The 15,404-nt window shown below is 37.5% G+C and overlaps 2 protein-coding genes across 4 annotated transcripts; one reads left to right on the top strand and one right to left on the bottom strand.

The window, feature by feature from the left end:
- Window positions 1–1,283: 1,283 nt before the first annotated feature.
- Window positions 1,284–6,208, top strand: LOC120279245 (E3 ubiquitin-protein ligase RNF6). Of its 3 annotated transcripts, none has more exons than XM_039286153.1 (6): window positions 1,284–2,291; window positions 3,059–4,000; window positions 4,079–4,273; window positions 4,375–4,529; window positions 5,268–5,378; window positions 5,654–6,208. In XM_039286153.1, exons 1-6 carry the CDS (start codon window positions 2,142–2,144, stop codon window positions 5,739–5,741), a joined length of 1,641 nt encoding a protein of 546 aa, XP_039142087.1. In that variant the 5' UTR covers window positions 1,284–2,141; the 3' UTR covers window positions 5,742–6,208. The 3 variants fall into 3 exon arrangements, with proteins under 3 accessions (XP_039142087.1, XP_039142227.1, XP_039142160.1); XM_039286293.1 differs by having other exon boundaries at window positions 1,286–2,291; window positions 3,098–4,000; window positions 5,654–6,204; XM_039286226.1 differs by having other exon boundaries at window positions 1,286–2,291; window positions 5,671–6,204.
- Window positions 6,209–7,390: 1,182 nt separating this feature from the next.
- LOC120261367 (syntaxin-22-like) lies at window positions 7,391–11,627 on the bottom strand. The gene is made up of 7 exons (XM_039269243.1): window positions 11,318–11,627; window positions 10,641–10,734; window positions 10,025–10,161; window positions 8,577–8,645; window positions 7,988–8,145; window positions 7,776–7,876; window positions 7,391–7,690 (listed from the first exon to the last, which is right to left on the bottom strand). Exons 1-7 carry the CDS (start codon window positions 11,506–11,508, stop codon window positions 7,625–7,627), a joined length of 816 nt encoding a protein of 271 aa, XP_039125177.1. The 5' UTR covers window positions 11,509–11,627; the 3' UTR covers window positions 7,391–7,624.
- Window positions 11,628–15,404: the final 3,777 nt, after the last annotated feature.

The raw sequence follows: 15,404 nt of genomic DNA, 5'->3' as shown, positions 1-15,404 counted from the left end.
CTTTTTTTCTTTAAAAAAAAAAAAAGAAAGTCCTTAATCTTTAGTTTTCCCAGCCCAAAATAATGTGCATGATTGAACAGATACCAAACTATGCATGGTCCCGCTTACAAATCGAAGCCACATACTGAAAAAGGTCTAGAACTTTTATATATAATTAAGAAGGAGAAAGGGATTGAAGTCATACACATCAAAGCATGATCTGACATGTTCTTAAAAGTTCATGTCCACCACCAGAAATAATTATTCAATTCTAGCACTAACAAGTAACGGCAATCTATTTGTTAATTTGTTTTTCATAATATAATGATCATTGTCTTCGCGAGCGCACACATAGTCACATACACAATGCCAAACACCTAGCACGATCATATGCATATTTTGCATCCGAAACAGATATATCCAATGAATTTTTTTTTTTATTTTTCTGATTTCAGTATTATATTGCCTGCCTGCATTAATATTTATATGTGAACATTGAATTACTGCTGTTCTAGGGGTTGCATAGAATCAGCAATCTCGTTCAATTGAATTATGTATCCTGATTCTCTTTTGACAAGACCCGGACACAAATTTCCTGGTGGGTGCTCAGGGTCCACACTGCAGCATACCACCTCTTTCTTGTAGACATTAGACATCGAGTTGGCTCTCAAATTCATCACTAACACCTTTGTAACTTTTGTTGATCTCTCAGTTTAAGGAGAAAAAATTAAACTTGCTTTTGATTTTTATGTTTTTTTCTTGATTACTATCAATATTTTTTGTAAATGAGTTAGTATTATTAGTTTTAAATACACACACACATATATATATATATATATATATACTTGCAACCATTGGATGGACATCGTAGGGTATGCAGGGATAGTGTCAGATTTGCATTGATTCTCTCAGCGCAAATCAAGTGGTTTGGTTTAGGCCACAGACACATGCACGTGGCACAGCCATCAAGTCATGTGTGCGTCCCAAAAACCAGTTATTACAAATTATTATTATTATTATTTTTATAATTATTTTTTGCTGCTGTGACTACCGCAAGATGTCCAATGGACGGTAGATATCTCCCTTGCAAGCTGCAAGATCCTCTCTCGAAGGAATAAGTGCGCTGTTGATATGTATTTTTCACCAAAGTGTGTGTTATATCCTGAAAACTTGCAGCAAATGACGGCTTTTTTTCTTCATGCGCTTTTCATTTTTTTTTGAATGTTCCATAACCACCCACGATGTGAAAAAAAAAAGAGAAGAATTGAGTAAAGAGGATATCAAGTATCAAATAAGAAGAGGAGCCAAGCATGCCATTGCTCTCTCTCTCTCTCTCTCTCTCTCTCTTTCTGTGACAGTCTGATTTGTGCCATTTCAAAAACTTTCAAAAAGCTCAGGCCTTTGACTGTTTTGTAGCTAGCCAATCTGCTCTGTATTTATTTATTTATTTATTTATTTATTTATGTTTTATTTACTGAGTCATTGATTCATAACATCAAACAGCGATTTCTCAACCAGTTCTAGTACTGATGTCTGCTGCTGACCAAGGTCCACATTAAAGCAAAAAACAGTGGTAGCTAGCTAGCATTAGCAAGCTAATCAGTTGTTCCTCCAATCCGTTCCATGCCTGATGCCTGATGCCTGATGCCTGATGCCTGATGCCACCTTCGGCTTTCGCTGCAAACAAACGGCCAACCTCTTCATTTCATTGCATTCAAAATATAAAACAAAACAAAAGAATGGAAAACATGCGTCCTTCAATGCACCACTTCTTCCCCTCTTCCTCTTCTTCTTCATCTCTTCTCTTTTGAATAATCAAACTACTACAATACACCAAAATGCTCTCTTAAACTCACCCTCGGTTACTCCATCTCTTATCTCTCTCCTTAGGTGGTCTCAGAGATGTGCTTGTGAAGAAACGCAGAAATAATAGAGAAAGAAAGAGGGGAAAATATTGTATTTTTTTCCTCTCTCTCTCTCTCTCTCTCTCTCTCTCTCTCTCTCCCGTTGTTCGTGGATCGAGAGTTTTGCTTCCTTTTGTACCAAATCCCCTTCTTTCCCTCTCCTCTCACTTTCTCTCACGTGTACACTCTCTTCTTCTTCTTCTTTTCAAACACTTTGAGCTGCATTTTCTTGAAGGTTGTGATTCGTAGACAAAGGTCATGGGATCCAGTTCCAGCAAGGATGTGGCCGCCGGCGGGGCACATTCATCATCGTCCGGCGGCGGAGGTCGGGAACCAAGGTCGAAAGGTGTTAGAGTGGTGTTCGGTTCTTCTTGTTTTGGTACCCCGTCCACCCTTCACGATGATCAGGTATCCTTTAGTGACTGCAAAGATTCAATTTTGAGATTTGTTTCCTATGATTTGGACCTTACTCTTGTGAAAAGCTGCAATCTTTGTATCGGTCTTGCATTGTCTTTTAGATTTATTTATTTTTATTTTTTTTTGAAGGACCAATAATGAATGAACAAATTGAATGTTTCTCAAGCTGAAATTTTCCCAGCTTTTGTATTAGATAAACGCTCAAGCATTTGAGCTGTTGGAACAGTTATTGTGTGATAAGTCTAATTGTGAAATGCAGTAGATAGACAATTTAAAGTTTGTTGGAGCCTCTCACCTGTGGTTTACCATGTGGCCTTCTCAGCATTTGATGAATTTCCATACATCATCTCTCAAGTTCCTTAGTCGGTTGGTTTAGGTTTATGCAAGATTCAGTAACTGGGCTTTATGCATTTGACAATGTCAGTGATCAGAATCACTAGTATTTTGAATATTGCTGAATGTTGAAGGTTTTTGGTCTTTTAAACCATAGGTTGCAACATGACTGCCAGACCTTGTTCTGGATCTGCATTTTTTTATCCCTTGTTAATTTTGTAATATTTGGTGTATAACGCATGCGTCAAGACATGCATATGTTCTGGTAGAGCTCTAGCCACAGCTGGGGAGGAATATCTCTGCCTTACCCGATGCCACATAATTAATCTGTCTTTTTCATATCGGTTATATATCATTAAAGCAATTTATAGTTTCCATATGTTTGTTGCTATTATCTGGGTGACGGTCGAGTTTTCGGAAATCAGGAGGACTTGAGTTCTGCAATCTGTGTTTCTTGCTTCCAGATCGAAGAAGAGGATGTTAGGTCGAAAGGCACTGCATGTACAGAGGTAGTTGCAACAAAATCTAACCCAGAAGGCAGCAATGGCTGCATAGCTTTTAGAGTTCCTAGAGCAAATAAGATCTCTACTGAAAATGATGGGGGGAGTCAAGAAGGTATTGTGGAAACTGATTCTGGTGCCAGTGGCAGTTCCACTAATGAAGGATCCCTTTGCCAGTCATCATCAAACAACTCAAGCCATTCTCGCACTCCCTTTGGTTTCAGGCTAAGCAGAACCGCAAGTTTGGGGTCATCACAGGCCCACTCTGCTGTTTCAGCTAGCCTCTCATTCTCTAACACTGACAGGGGGGTTGACCGTGCCCATATGGACCTTGATGGTTCTGAAGAGAACAGCGATGAAACACCTGGAAATGTTGTTTTTGAGAATGTTGTTCATAGTTTAGACAGCAACAATACAAGCCTTGAATCTAGAAGTGCCTTTTCTGATAGAGATCAAGTGGAAGCAGTGAATATAAGGATCGGCCGCTCTTCTAGGCGTTCTGGACCTCAAGAGCCCTTTGAGGGGAGTGTTAGGTTCAGTAGAACACTCAGTGTTGGGAGGCTTCGTGACAGGGTTCTTCGGAGGACTTCAAATTCTGAGGGATTATTTGGTTCAATGCCACTAGAAGATAGGTCCTCAGGACATAGTGGTAGAAGAGTAACAGGAGGTAGGACAAGGTCACCATCTTCATCTGGAAGGAGTGACCTGCCAACTTTATCTAGTAACCATTCCTACACTATAGGAAGTTCTGTGGACCATGTCCGTGATTATGATTCTGAAAACCCACAGATGAGAGAAGCAAGTAATCGAGATTGGTTGGAACACCGGTCAGCATTCCTTGAAAGGAGAAGGAGAATAAGATCACAGGTAATGCAGACTACATCATTTTCCTTGGTGAGATTTGTATCTATGGAAAATTGTCCTCGAGTAATTTTCTATTAGCAGGTTCGTGCCCTCCAGAGAATGGGTAGTCGATTTGAGAACTTTCCTGGACATGATAGATCATGTATTTTGTCTGGTCAGCATCGGACAGGTCGTTGCACATGCAGGACAAGCAATCATGCTGCCAATCCTGATGATGATACTCGCACACGGGCCAGCATTTCAAGAATCGTTATGTTGGCAGAAGCACTTTTTGAGGTATAGTTCTTGGATGATTTCTTTTTTTTTTTTAAGAAACTAACTGCATCATGCTAGTGTATTTAAAAGAATTTTTGCTTATTCACAATTATGGCATTTAGGTTTTGGATGAGATCCACCAGCAATCTGTAGCCCTGTCATCCCGCCCTTCTGTCTCTTCAGTTGGCTCTATTCCTGCACCAAAGGATGTTGTTGAATGTATGCCAGTGCGAATATACACAAGGCCACACAAGTACACAAACGAGGATGCTGCTCAGTGAGTGTCTACTTAACATTTATTGCCATTGCATCTGCTGCACAAGATTTCATATGTTGTTCCCTCGTTAATTTTTGTGAATTAGAGGCTTGCAAACACAAACTTTGGTGACCTATGGCATTGGTGACACAATAGAACCTAGAGTAGGGTAATACAACAGAGTGCTTATTTCACTTTGGATACAACTCTCCATTGGAGGGCATCATTCCTTGTGTCAGCAGAACATGATGGTTAGGCCAGAATGTATCCAAGCGAGCACATTATCAATTCTTTTATCTGTTTCTAACTTTGCTATGCTTCATTTATTTTCCTTTTTGCAGAGAGCTGTCTTATTCTTGTAGGTTCACCCACCCGGTGTAAACACACCTTTATCTTGCACATTTTTTAATTTAATCATGTTCTGTATCAAATAATAATAATAATAATAATAATAATAACAACAACAATAATAATAAAGCTTTATAATACTAATCAGTACAATTTGTTGCTGCCTTTGGTCCAACCAATATAGAACTCGATTGTTGTTGAACTTTGCTCATCTAATCACACTGCTCCTTTATGGAAGTATTACCCTACCATGACTGATAAATCCTAAAACTTGTGGTAATGGTCCATTTGAGGTTCTTGCAAACTTCATTTTTCAGTTCAAATGACTGCTGAGTCCATTATCAAATTGTTATTGTTTTAAAAAAGAACGTCATTGCCCCACCCTGATGCATGGACATTATTGAATTACAGATGTTATATTTGCCTCATGGAGTATGAAGAAGGAGATTGCATGAGAATACTTCCCTGTCAGCATGAGTTTCATCAAACATGTATAGACAAATGGTTGAAAGAGATTCACAGGTATATGTTTGGTTTGATACTTTTAAGTCCCAATCAGTTGTTTTAAGATATTCTTTCTTGCCTGAATATATATATATATATATATGATGTTATAATGAGTGGTATGGCCTTACATACATGAAGGTAGCCAATTAACAGCTCCAAATTTAGTGAATAGATGAAGCAACTCATGTTTCCCTGAAGATGAACGCATACTACGCCTCCTGCTTAGTGACTTGTTTGTCTTTCCTATTAATTGAAAGTTGCTTTCTTCCTGTGTTTCTGAAACTTTGAAGTTTTCCACTCCTCACAGGGTATGCCCACTTTGTCGTGGGGATGTTTGCAGATCAGAAGTGTCTTCTGTTGGAAAAACTTGTTAGTTGACCCAGATTTTTATGTGGGTTTGTGCCAATGTCATTCATCTGCAGCCAAAGGTCGTAGTCTCTGTTTGAATAACCAAATGTTTTGCTATTCTGTTTTATTTGGAAGAAGTGTCTTTCTTCATTGATATTACATGATGAACTGGCACGGGACATGCTGCTGCCATTCTCTTGAACTTAAAAGAGTCATTTCCCTTGGATGTAATTCCACAAGTGAGGGAGCAGTTGAACAGTGTTGTAGGCTGATGAGATGAAGTTAAATAGAGAACACATGTAACTGATGAATGAGGAGGCCATAATACCTCAAGTCTAGTCTACCCTAATTGCCAGCAATATGCTTCCTATTTCCTGTTTCCTGTTTCCTGTTTCCTGTTTCCTCCGTTCATCAGCATCTCGTTATTATCATTATTTATTTTATTTTTCTATGTTTATATCTACCGCATTCTGATTCTGATTAAATTGGTGCAAGTTGGGGATCTGGTGATAGCCACTTTTATAGATTGATGGCACTGTTCCTGAACTGTACCAAGCGAAACCGTGATTGAAACTTGAAAGTGATTCCAGCCCTGGCCCATTAGCCTCCTCCTTCTTAGCAGTAGTATCTTGTTAAGTGTTGAGCTTGTAAAAGTTTGTTTCTTTTATAAACTATGGTTTCTCCCGCAATTTTTTTTTTTTTTTAAAAAAAAAGGAAAAAGGAAAAACCGTTTAATAAGCCGGTGTTAACTCACCAGGCAAAATAATCAATTTATTTAAAAAACCACCCCATTTTCAATATGATTTTGTTTTTGAAAAATTAATATATTTTTTAGTCCTGATTTTTAAATGAAATGATGATTTTACCGTTGTGAGTTTAATAACTTGTTGTTAATGATTTTTCGAAAAACCATATAATTTAAAAATGAAAAAAAATAAACTTTTATACTTGTTTTGCAAAAGTGGAAAACCATAATATTTGTTTATAAATTTTCCCTTTTTATTTTTTTATGTTTATTTTCTACTCCAATTTCATAACAAATTAGGTCTTGTTTGTTTTAAAAACTTTTTTCAGTTAGTTATTAGCAATAACTCATTTTTTATTTTAATTTTTTAAAAAATGTTCTCTATTTATATATATATCTATATTTTTTTTTTCTCACAACATAGTTGTTAGACTCGATTTGGAAAATAAATTTTGGAAATAAAATCATAAAATATGTTTGTTATGAAATTGCAAATCATTTATTGTATTATGCATTGTTATAATACATTGACAATCAAACGATTAATATCGTTATTGCTATGAATTTAAATATTATTTAAAATTTAGAGAAAATATGATATCCGTCTACATATCCATGTAAACTACTAGATATCCATGCAAACAAGTTGTGTTTGTTTTTTTTTTTAAAAAAAAAACGTTCTAATGTGAGTTTTGAAAAATTTTTATTTTAACTGAAGATGTACTTGACGAATAGGATATAGTCTGCAAGAACACCAGAGATGCGCCGAAGTCCAAACCACCTAAAATTGTCCTATCATTAAATTTTCATGATATAACACAACCAGCAATTGCCACTGTCAGAAAGTCAAAACAGAGCCCCCTTTTTTTCGTTCTTCTGCTTTTCAACCTTTTCATGAAAATAGTAATAATTAATTAATTAATTAAAAACAAAGAATCTTGAATATATTGATTGATAGAAGAATCTTCATATTACATGGTCTGCAGACAATTGTTGCTCATTCACACATCACAGAGCCTAGGATCACAAAATCCAAAGAAAGACCTGCGCGAACACCATAGAAACTCGGCCATATATATTCAGCACACACTTAAAAGACCACAACATTTATATACTTTATTACATACACCAAACCAAGCTGAGAACATCCAGGAACACCTTCGATTTATTATGCTGCCAGGACTATGATCACAATCAGAAGGACAACTCCAAAAATCACCAAGAGCAAGCATGTCTGCATCAATTAAAAAGATGAACAGTCAAGTCATAGCACCTCATCACCAGACAGAATAAGAAGCACGGACGCCAGATTATATTACCAGAGATGAATTAGACTTCTGTGTCTTAGCTGCCTTTGCAAGCTGTGTTTTAGCCTGTGCAGTTGCTGCGAGCGAGTTCTCAATGTGGGAATCTATGTCATCTGCAAAAGTCATGGCACCATTAAATAAAGAGAATAATCAGAAAGGCCCAAAAGAACAGGATGAGACCATCCTTGGAAAGATAGTAACTCCTCGATAAAAGGAAAACTTACCAATCATAGTTCCCTGATCATGAACCAGTACTGCAAGGTCCTTAAAGATTTCATTTACCTCACCAATCTGCTGCTGGATCTCCTGTATGCCTTGCTCCCTCTCCTCGATGATGGCCTCATTAAAGACAATTTCATTATCCAATAGCAGTACCTCTTGTCTACAACAATGAAACCAAATGCAGGGTAAAAAGGATAATCCTTGCATATCACATAAGGGCTGCCAACCAAGAAATGAGGAAACAATGAGACGCTTAAAAAACAATTAGATAAAACTTTGGCTGTGATAATTGTTGAACACTGATTAGACTCCTCAACAAATGGCACTCTGCACAAAGAATGCAATGGAATGATTCATAGATAGAAAATGAGTGAGATATTCAATCACGGTTCATATTGAGAAGTGACAAACTAAAAACAAGAGAACCAAGTAAACACACTCCAGATCACTAAAGTTGGGAAACAATAAGGAAGAGTTAAAAAATAACCATGATTAGCACACAACACAATACTGATTAGATCTCAACCACGAATTCTACATGTAAGATTTATATCCTGCAAAAATGCTAGGCACCTTAAGACACCAACTCACCTTCTGGATTCCAGCAGTGCACGTTGTTCGGGTGCTTTATCAGAGCTATCTACCTCACTCACAGTATTGCTGCACGATAACATATTGGTCACACTATTAGTTTCTGTGCAGAAATGAGGTAATGAGAGGAGACAGAGACAGACACAAAAATGCCCACCACCACACATAGTATATGTGGAATGTAGATCAGTGAACTTGATTTAGTATATGCAGAATGTATTAGTTTCTGTGCAGAAATGAGGTAATGAGAGGAGACAGAGAAGACAGACACACAAACATGCCCACCACCACAGCATAGTATATGCAGAATGTAGATTAGTGAACTTGATTTTGTCCATAACGGTTGAGTCCAAGTGATTGGCCTAATTGTTTAGGTCAAGATAACTTAGGCCCAAAGCCTATTACCTACAATAGCTTAGAGAAACATCTTAATTATCTCTATAATCATCTTTCTAGAATATTTTAAAGAATTATCAAAATATCTTGTATGAATAATATCTTGTATAAAATATTGAGGAAGGACTAAATGCAGAAGGTCCTAGAGTATAATCTAGAAGAGTCCTACGGTCCTTGTATAAAGGAGTATAATATCTTTAATAGTGGGTTGTGTCTTCAATTACCTCTCCTCTAATTATCTACTCTTCCAAATCACCTCTCTCATCCCAACAAAGAAGACCCACATAGCCTTCAAAGCAATTGAGAGCCAAAAGCAGAAATACATAGTTCCGCCGCTATGGCCATTTTTCATGAAAAAGGATACTCTTTAAAATTGCAAGACGTACATCTCTTGATTCAGGAACGTGGAAGAGAAGGATTCATGTAACCAACCCCAAATAGTTGGGATTAATAAATTCTTATTGTTGTTGATGATGAAGTTTGTACATATCTCTCAAGGAAAAACAAAACCCCAGTGGATTATTTATTCCAATGAGTTTTCAACTTATATAGAGAGTATTGGTTTCATTTGCACACAATTGCCAAGTGCCTGAGGCAGAAACTTCATTGCATGCAACTTGTCCACCGGACAAACCAGGTAATGTGGTAACCAAATGCAAAAGAAGTCTGAGCTCTTCCTTTGGCTCGCAAAGAATAAGAAGACCATATATATATATATATATATATATATATATATATATAGTATGGTTGTAAACTAATGTACGATGAAAACCACATAAGAATAACAAAGTCCATTGAGCAGATAAAATACCAAGAACTCATTTACAGATTTCAGTGAAGAAAAACATTGATTTTTCTTTCCTAGAATGTCAGCCAACAATTTCTAATGTAGTATGGCCATTATAATAATTAAGTTCACGTCATATTTTACAAAAGCAAAGCAGGCTGATAGATTATTGCAAAATTGAACTTAATACCAAAATGTTAACTATCTTTATTATAAATATTGAAACGAAAGAAGCCGCCTTTGAACTCTATATGACTAATAATACCTGGAAGGAACTGACTGGGGTACAAAAGGGGAATAGGCGGTTTCCCTCTCAGCCGCAAGCCGTTGAGCTTTTTGGAACTCTTTTAGAACTGCTTGAAAATCCTTTGCAAGTTTAGCATCAGCAATTTTTTTGCTAGCCTGCACTTTAAAGTTAAAGACAATATGAACACACCTCCATGGCTCATCATATAAATAAACAATCCATAATGTCTAGAAAATCATTGGGCTCATGCAATTAGAAGTTCAACCGGAGCAAGTTGGTGTGACATGACAAGTGACAAAAACACTCAAATGACTTGCTTACTAGGTAGTCAGGGTCTGAACAGGACCCTGATTATTTCCACTTTTGCTTTCAATTGCTAGTAGTAATTAGTGGTCTTTATTTTATATGGGAGCAGCATTCTAAAAGCAATTCATGCTCTGATAAACTAAAACCCAGGTTGATTTTTCTAAATTGACCACCTTGCTTGGACAGAGAAAACAAAGCCCCTGCCAGATGAAGCACTCATCCCAAGTTTGCCATCAATATTGTAGCAGAATTTGTCCAAAGGACAGTGCGGACAACTGAAGTTCATGAAATAGAGATAGTCAAATTAAGAAAATGGATTCACACTCACGCTCACTCCACTTAGGTGATCTGTTTCACTAGCTTGTTTGAGTTTAGCTGAAGTATCTTTAACTAGCTGTCCAATGTGCAGCCTTGTCTTGTGCCTGTCAACAACTTAACTAAATTAGAAACATGTTAATGAAACAACTGAATACATCAAAACAATTCTGAACTATGTTTTTAAAACCGTCTATCATGTGGGCTTCAGAGTTGGGCATGCTAAATGGCTGAAAGCAGAGAGTTCAGACAGTCAATTGATTAGTTCAATGCTAGCACCCCTCCATCTAAGAGTAAATAAATAATGGCTTCCACATCATCTCCATGAAACCAGCATTGAAACTAGATAAAGTTACAAATATTTTCCATGAAAACATAGTCAAGGTAAAGGATGGCATTTTGGTTAGGTTTGTCAATGAAAAGTTGATGAAATCACAGATAAGAATTAAAGAATAATGAAAAATGACATTTTTTTTAATAAGTCGCCCTTCATTATCCAAATATGTAGGGATTAATTACAAAGAGCGCAAGCGGCCGATCAAAATGAAGGAACTAAAGATACAAAGCGAAGGTTAATTTTTTCAAATTCGAAATCCCCAAATAAGAACAATTCGTCAGACACAAGAAGAAGATCGAAATCATTAAAATAAGTTAAAAAAAAAAAATCAAAAGAAAAGTAAAGTCCCATACAGCTTTTCCCTGAGCTCGGGTGTGTCTTTGGGAGTGCCGAGCGTGTTGACGAGGCGCTGGAAGGTGGAGACAGCGGTGTTGATCTGGAAAACCCCGGCAGCTACGGCCTGCGCAGGGTCCGCCTTCCCATTTATCCCTAGGCGGCCGCCACCCAGCGCCCTCCCACCCGATTCCAGATCCTGGAAGCTCATCTCTCGATCTCTCTCGATCCCTTCGACCTTGGACGGAGAGAGGGAGAGAGGGAGAGGAAGAGAACCTAACCCTAGGGATCGGGAAGCAACTAGCAAGAGATGATGGCGAGCTTTTGGGGGAAATTGCGCTATTATTATTATTATTTATTTATTTATTTATTTATTTTATAAGCCCTTTTAATTTTTCCAATAATTTACAAGAAAATATAATACTTGAATATTGAATGGAATTGGGGGAAGAACGAAAAGCACCGAGCCGAGCACGAGCAAACGCCTCACAAGCGGCCTCAATCCCTGGGCCCGTGGGCCTGAGGTTGGTTGGTGGTCCTCTCACATTTCTATGGTTGTCTACCCGATTCAAGCACTTGGGTTCCGGACCCGGTGAGGGCCACCTGCATATTATTGAAATAATTACCTTTTCTTAACATATATTATTCTGGTTATAACAATTTATAATTGTTTTTCAAGTTTATTAAACAAGAGTTTTAATTTAAAGTTAATCTTCTAAATTACTATAAACTAGTCCATATATAACTTTTTTTTTTCAAATAAGAAATTAGGAGTGGGTTTCTTAAAGAAAAAAAATTTGGAGTCGGGTCACCTACATAGTTTCCAGCACTCATCCACATGCGTCGAAAATAGGACTTTTGATTTCTGGCCAAGCCCAGAATAATCTTGAACCTGGGTCTGCCCAGCCACCGTGGTAATGCCATATATATATATATATATATATATATATATATATATATATATATATATATTCTATTAGTAACAACTAACAAATATTAATTTATATATTTAGAATATGGTGCTTGTGGGATCACTAGCAATGATGCTTTTAAAAGTGAGCATTCAGTTTTCTTCTTTTTGTAGTATTTTTTAATTAATTTTCAGAAATTTTACATTGCGTAGAATATATGTTTGAAGCTATTAAACTCAATCTTCATCCCTCTTCGATTTGGTTTGGTTTGGTTCCTTTCTTTGCATTTACAGCTTCTCAGAATTCTGCGATTTCTGTCATTCCGGACTTACGGGCTGCTCATCTGCCGTTGAAACTTTAAAGGTGCTTTTGTGTTTATAATTAATGTGAATGCTTCGGCAAAGTTGCGATTTTTTCCATCAATTTGTGGTGTATTGCCTAGAAAAAGTTCGTTCGTGTGTCCTTGCGGAATTTGTTGCAAAATTTCGCCATCCGTCACTTTTATTCTCAAGGATTTCTGTTTTTGAGAGTTTTTGGGTGGGTGGTTTTGACAATTTCCTGTTTTTTCAAGGGGAGAAAGATATTATAGAGGAGATGAGGCTTGGCTACTTTGAGTGGTTTTTACTTTTTATGCTTTGGCATTGGTAGAAGCTTAATTTCGTTGGGGGAGATTAATTTGTGCTTGCTTGCTTGGCAGAGAGAAATCCACTTCAAAAGCCAAAGATGAAAAGGTGACATTTATTATTATTTTTAATATAAAAACAATGTTTCACATCTTCAAATTGGGCTGCTAGCTGCTTTACAGTTTACATAAAGGAATGGAGCCCAGCGGGAGCTGAAGATGAAGAAGAATTTTCTTTTTTGGTTCTAAAGGTGTGTTATTTATTTATTTATTTATTTATTGGTAATTATTCCTATTTTAGCACTGCAATGCAAACATTGGATTCTTCTCTGTCTTTTCTATGTTCATCATGTTATTGATTTTTATGAAATGAATGAATTCCTTCAAATTGAATTGAAGAAAAGAAATCATCAATTGGAAGCCAGAATAAACGAAATGAAATAAAACATCTCTAATTTAGTATAGAACTATGGAATAAAATGATCAGCATGAGCAATTTAATTAGCATCCACCATTCCACGGTTAATTGGCTTTGGAGGTGCATTCCAATCCTATGTTGCTCTGGTTTGATGGGAAGAATTCTAGCCGGCGGGAGAGATGGGTCCTGCACTTCACATAGAGGAAAATCCTCACCCTCCACCTGGCTTTGGCCTGCCCCTTGAGGTCAAATTGCAATCGGTCCTCCTGCTTTAATGCATTGTCCATTACCTCCATGGCCCTTTGATCCAATGGGATTGGGAATGACGCCACGTCATAATTCAAGAGAATGAGCTGTTCTTCGGCACATCAAATGGATCAGCTCTCAATTCAACAATTTTTATCCCATGGAACCTCAGGATAAATCTTGTCTCTGAGAAACTTGCATTAGCCTTTGTGTTGTTGTTCTCCGCTACAACGGTGATCATGTTCTTAGTGTCAAGTATCCCAGATTAGTCGTAGTGTAGTTTGTTTAGGTGGGCATATGCCACCTTAAGGTGAGGCATCTTGGGCCGGTAGATGACATAGATAGTGGAGATGACAATACCTGTGATGATCACTGCAATCGCTAGGATGGTACACACAATTGCCACTATCCATGCCAGGGGCTGGTTCGCTGCCTGTTTCTGTGTATTGACCTTGGCATTGAGGATATGAGGAGACATCAAGAATGATGTAGCAGTAGCAGTAGCCTCTGCAGCTAGATTGTAGGTTATGTAGTGGCTTTGGTTGGCATGAGGAAGAAGCTCGTTGGAGGGCTTCTATCTCCTTTTTAGAGAAGAATGGGCTTGGTTTTGTTATCTTCTTTTTCCCGAGTATTTGCCTGGGGGTTGCTTTAATGCTTGGCCAAAGGAAATGCTAGTCTAGCATTTCCCTGTGTTCTTTTTGGTTGCTAATTCTAACTCGCTTTTGGTGCCACTTAACCCCTTTTCACATGCTGACATTGTGCTCACCCCAGCCTGGGGGTGATTCAAGCTTACCAGGCAAGAAAGATGGAATCTTTTGAGAGCCTTTTCCAGCAACAATTTGCCTCTTGCACTGTGCGTAGTAATTCACCTTATTATGCAGGCGGAATGGAGCCCATGATTCTTGCTTGATAATGACATATCATAACATAAATTTGTGAACAAGCCACATGAAATAGAAGAAATAGACATTATTCAAACTCATAAACAGTACATGCATATGGAAATACAGATATCCATACATGCATATAAGCACGTGATGAGGGATCTTCTGTTCTAAATTTTGATGATTCTATTTCTCCCAAGCACTAATCTCTCTGTATGTATTTGTTTTATCAAATTGCTTTTCAAATTATGTTGCCTCTGAAAGCAAAATCATTCAATCAGGTGATTCTCAGGTTATGGCGCCGATGACACTGACTAGTTGCCTGTTAGATATACGGATCCCCTACTTTCTTTGAAGTCTCAATCAGATATCTGGCCTTCAGAACATCAGTAACGGTCTCAAAGTTTGCCGTTCATCTTCTTCTTTATGCCTTCGAGAGTTCTGTATTTGAGTTTTCCCTGTTAAGATGGCCTTGCTCCTCCCTTGAAGTCAATATATACATTTTTGACATAATACCTTGATCTGTTACCTTGCAGAACTTGTGATGAAAGCATTGATGGCCCCAAGATGTTTCCTGAGGCAGCCAAGAGGATTTTCAGAGTACAGGTGGGTCCAGGATTGAGGTGATATGGCTTTTTGATGATAGGAGATTACCGTGAAAAATAAATAAATAATAAAGGCATGCCAGTATAGATGGTGAGTCTGGCGTAGTTCAGCTTTAATGCACCATCAAGCAGCCTATTTTCATTTTCAAGTTCAACCACGACCAATGTTAAGAACTATCAAACAGCTAATTAGTGTGGTGTCATTATCATATAATGAGAATTTTTGTTCACTATGAAGATTTTGAACGGTAATTGTGCCAATGCTAGCTTATGGTGTGGACTGTGGAGGAGAAGTCTGGACAAGGGAACTTTGTTTGCTTCTGCCGCTGTTGGAGATGATGATGTTGAAGACATTAAGCTTATTTCAAAACAAATAAAAAGAGGAGAAGAATGAAGAAGTAATTCACAGTTTATAACTGAA

The sequence above is a fragment of the Dioscorea cayenensis genome, chromosome 1 (assembly GCF_009730915.1).
Source record: "Dioscorea cayenensis subsp. rotundata cultivar TDr96_F1 chromosome 1, TDr96_F1_v2_PseudoChromosome.rev07_lg8_w22 25.fasta, whole genome shotgun sequence".
Taxonomy (NCBI): Eukaryota; Viridiplantae; Streptophyta; class Magnoliopsida; order Dioscoreales; family Dioscoreaceae; genus Dioscorea; species Dioscorea cayenensis.
Note: the sequence above shows the minus strand (reverse complement) of the source record. Positions and strands in the feature narration are given on the sequence as shown.

Bases quoted from the DNA above. Each gene is read 5' to 3' on its own strand.
- LOC120279245 (XM_039286153.1), top strand. From the start codon at position 2,142: ATGGGATCCAGTTCCAGCAAGGATGTGGCCGCCGGCGGGGCACATTCA. The intron at 2,292-3,058 runs GTATCCTTTAGT...TTCGGAAATCAG, and splicing joins CCACCCTTCACGATGATCAG to GAGGACTTGAGTTCTGCAAT. The intron at 5,379-5,653 runs GTATATGTTTGG...GAAACTTTGAAG, and splicing joins TGGTTGAAAGAGATTCACAG to TTTTCCACTCCTCACAGGGT.
- LOC120261367 (XM_039269243.1), bottom strand. From the start codon at position 11,508: ATGAGCTTCCAGGATCTGGAATCGGGTGGGAGGGCGCTGGGTGGCGGC. The intron at 10,162-10,640 runs GTGAGTGTGAAT...TTTAAAGTGCAG, and splicing joins ATCACCTAAGTGGAGTGAGC to GCTAGCAAAAAAATTGCTGA. The intron at 7,691-7,775 runs GTAATATAATCT...TAATTGATGCAG, and splicing joins AGAAGTCTAATTCATCTCTG to ACATGCTTGCTCTTGGTGAT.